Raw genomic sequence first — 3976 nt, 5'->3', positions numbered from 1 at the left:
TCACTCAGGGTCTTTGTGCTGACGTCATCGTGTACTGTGTGGACTACACGGGGTCATGCAGTCGTAAACGTGTTGGCCAGTTGGTTTGATTCCATCTAGTCAAATGTTACAATAGTTATATACCAAGCAAAGCTTAAATTGGACTGAGATAATCGTATTGGCCAGTTGGATTGATTCCATCTCGTCAAATGCTGTATCAAGCCAAGCCTTTGTGATACGCCTGCTTTACATATATGGTCGCCGCGTTTTAGACCTTATTTGAGCAAGTAAAGATTAATTAGAGGCATGACATTCAAGCAATGGGTATTCCCCTATTTGTGTGCTGCTGTGCATTTGATTAATCCCATCCTTCCACTTTTGACACAGTAAATTACACTACCAAAAGGCAGCAAATAACGCCCTCTGCCCGCCTTGTAAAAACTAATCCGGATGCACAAAAAAGTCGTAATATCACGTCTGTGATAGAACTCTAGCTAGTTGTTACTGTGCTAATTATTTTGTTTGATCCCCTATAAGAAAGCGTCATGAGTGTATGGCAAACCCGTACTCGTGTTTTATTTAAGCTAGCATTCATGCATGTCTCTACCAATCGTTGTAAGACGTGAATACTAGTGGTAATTTTGTATGGAACAAAGAGATCGTGGATCGCATTATTTCTTTGTTAAGAAATCACCAGAGCGTATGTGTTTTGTTCGTCTTCACAAAGATGCTAATGAGAGTCTTTGTTTGTGTTGTCGTGTTCATGTTCATTATTTAAGAAAGCCTCCAGCTGAATTCGTTGTTCGAATGGACGTCAATACACAACGTCCAGAACTGAAATTGTGTTTACAAGGTTTTTGTTTTTGTTTTACCGACCCTTGTTGCGCGTATTACCTTAATGGATAAAGAGGTAGAGACAAACTCAAGTAGCATACCCTGTTAGGAAAAGTGGGAAACTGTTTTTGTAACCAGACCTGAAACCAATCATAAAACACAGTGGAGATCAGTTGGAGAAAACTGGAATCTTCTTTAAAACTTGCCCTGCTATTATCTGTCAGTATATGTTCACTTCGTCACAGAGACATGCTGTATTCCCTCCATGCAGAGGCGTAGCGAGGGGGCGGGGGTGCGGACCGCACCGGGTGACACCATTTAGGTGGGTGACACCAAGGCAAAAAAAATAGTAAAATATATTGAGAAAAATTTTAGGGGGGGTGCAAATCGAAAGTTCGAGGGGGGTGCAAATCGAAAGTTCGTGGGGGGGGGGTGCAAATCGAAAGTTCGAGAGGGGGGGTGCAAATCGAAAATTGAAAGTTTGTCTCCTGGAAGAGTCGCTACGCCTTTGGAGGGGGGGGGGGGGATTGACACCTTTAAGTGTCGCACCGGGTGACACCCGACCTCGCTACGCCACTGCCTCCATGTAATTCACATTCAGTTTGCCATAGTATGCTCTTTTTGTCTTTATAAGCTTACTACTGCTCGTCCTAATCCTGTTTCGGATTTAAACCGACGACTAATTTAATTTATTATTTCATTTATTTTAAAATTGCCGACTCGTGAGTCCAGCTGTTGCTAGGAGAGAAGAAAAGAGAGAGAGAGAGGGTGGGAGAGACTTTGCTACCTCTCCAGCGTGTCAATCCATTTCAAGCGTGAAGCCGCGACAACGCCTGAATTAGCCAGCTGCCGCCTACATCCCCACAGCCTCGCTCTCCGATCTCGCACAGTCCTCAGCCGACTCTAGTACCGAGCGGACATACACACCACCAGCAACAACATGTCTCAGACGACGAAAAGTTTTGAGGAGAAATGTAAAGTGTTCTTCGACCAGGCCAACGGGGGTAACCCTATAACAGTGGGCCAGCTGGCACGAGTTATCCGAAGTGCTTGTCCCAACTTCCAGGGCACCGATCAAGAAATTGCTGTAAGACTTTTTTTTTTCGTCGCAAATTTTTATATCATGTTTTGTAATGTCATTCAATATGTAAAAATGTAAGTATATAGGGGACAATGAAGATGTTATTGGTCTATACCTTTTTTGTTTGTTTAAGGCAATATATAACGTCAAGAAATTTTAGCCAATTTTACTCTCTTACGTTATTACTAACCACCCCCTCCTTTATTGTGGAACTTCGCAGCATAAAGCCAAGCACCCCCCATCAAATGATTCCACGAAGTTCTACCCCACCCCATGAACACACCATAATTATAACTCAGCATAACGTGTTTTTTCACCAGTATGACTTTCTAAAGCTGCTTGTGATAAAATGTCACAGTCTTAGATTGCACCAGCTCATTAAAAGCCAGATATGTTCTAGAAACTCTCCACCCCCCCCCCTCCCGCCCCTACTCTGTTGTGCGTCGATCGTACACATAGACATAAACAACTGTCGCCCTAGTGTGCTGTCGTCTGCCGGCGCATGATGAATCATTGATTGAAATAAACACTGCAGCAACCTAAACGATGCAGTTATCTAGTGGGTAAAGTCGATTTTACTTACAAAAACTATTTGTAAGATTTCATCTCTGAAAACAACCGAGTACTAAAAGAAGAGGTTGGAAGAATATTGGTAGTGTAACATTGAAACAAAAAAAGATGCCTCTGTTTAGTGGGAAGCCTCAAGGACACACGCGCACGCCCCCCCCCCCCCACACACACACGGGCGCGCGCGCATTTAAATTACATTTTAAAAAATAAGAGCTTCAAATTAACTTTGAAGTTTTACTGGGAGAAGGAAGGAGAGTTTCTTTCAGTTTCTTCTGCGCTGCCACCCCCACCACCCAAAGCACGTCGAATGGCCCCCTGAACGAAATAGAATATATATAGTTTCAAGTGCACCCCCCCCCCCCCCCCCCCCCGCCCCGCCCCGGAGATACATGTCTAAAAAACACTGGAAAAAATTGGACTCATGGGGTCGTACTTAAGTCAGAAGTTCAAACAAATAAGATCATACTTCTGTTAAATATACAAATACACGAGGTCATACTTCTGTCACAAATTTAAATACAAGATGTCATAATTCTATTACAAGTTGAAATACGCAGGTCCTATTACTGACTCTAATTCAAACTCACGAGTTTGCAATTAATCTTTTCCTGTCGTGTCAGTAATTGTAACAACTTTCTATTTGAAGGAAATGTTTTTTGAAGTCGATGCAAACAACGACAAGTTAGTGGACTGGAACGAGTTCAGCACTGCCCTGTTTGCTAAAGATCCAAAGGAAGTGACGTAAGCAAACTTTAGAAAACCATTTTGATAAGGTCCTAGGCTAAGTCCTAAATCATACACAAGTTAAACCCTTTTCTTAAAACTTTCCTCCAAGTACACGATAATTATAGTTCGAATTAACAATCACTTGTTAACGAAAATATATGGCTGCGATTTTTTCAGATTCTGTATTGTTAACACATTTGATATTTTATGCAATACAGGAGGGCAGAACTGCAAACTTTATTTAAATCCATCGATAAAGACGGCAGTGGCAAGCTGGATAAAACTGAAATAATAAACTTGGTCAAAGAACAAGGCTTGAGCATTACAGATGAGGAATTGGATGATCTCATTAAAGAGGCGGACGTCAACGGGGACGGCTTGATCGACTTTGAAGAGCTCCTAAGATTGTGGATGTCTAAATAATTGATGACATTCATATACTTTTGGCAAGTCTGAACTCGTGTGTTTGACAGTGGTCTTAGATTCACGCCAACGTATAATTTTTAAATTGAAATACAAGATTTTTGTATCTACTTTAGAAACATACATTAAAAACAACCTTATAAATTTTGGAAATTTGTTATCATTGTAAGACTATTTTTTTAATTAACGTGATTCGGTATCAATGATTTAACAATCGGCCATAGTACACGATAACTTTATGCTTTGGTTTTCTACCACTCTCATCCTAACTGTATGAGTTGTTTTGAAACAACCCTCAATAGACTACTAAAAGAAATACTAAACAAAATAGTACCTACAATAATACAGTAAATAAGCCTCGTG

The 3976-nt window shown here is 41.0% G+C and overlaps 1 protein-coding gene across 1 annotated transcript; it reads left to right on the top strand.

Annotated features, from left to right (window-relative positions):
- Positions 1-1621: 1621 nt before the first annotated feature.
- Positions 1622-3760, top strand: LOC131926932 (calmodulin). The gene is made up of 3 exons (XM_059282535.1): positions 1622-1900; positions 3111-3205; positions 3409-3760. Exons 1-3 carry the CDS (start codon positions 1754-1756, stop codon positions 3611-3613), a joined length of 447 nt encoding a protein of 148 aa, XP_059138518.1. The 5' UTR covers positions 1622-1753; the 3' UTR covers positions 3614-3760.
- Positions 3761-3976: the final 216 nt, after the last annotated feature.

The sequence above is a fragment of the Physella acuta genome, unplaced genomic scaffold, assembly GCF_028476545.2.
Source record: "Physella acuta isolate Inbredline_101_S28 unplaced genomic scaffold, ASM2847654v3 ptg001352l, whole genome shotgun sequence".
Classification (NCBI taxonomy): Eukaryota; Metazoa; Mollusca; class Gastropoda; family Physidae; genus Physella; species Physella acuta.
This window is presented reverse-complemented; position numbering and strand designations above follow the sequence as displayed.

What these genes read in the sequence shown, in the direction of transcription:
- LOC131926932 (XM_059282535.1), top strand. Translation starts at nt 1,754, where the DNA reads ATGTCTCAGACGACGAAAAGTTTTGAGGAGAAATGTAAAGTGTTCTTC. An exon ending in GCACCGATCAAGAAATTGCT is followed by an intron (nt 1,901 to 3,110) that starts GTAAGACTTTTT and finishes TTCTATTTGAAG; the next exon opens with GAAATGTTTTTTGAAGTCGA. An exon ending in AAAGATCCAAAGGAAGTGAC is followed by an intron (nt 3,206 to 3,408) that starts GTAAGCAAACTT and finishes TATGCAATACAG; the next exon opens with GAGGGCAGAACTGCAAACTT.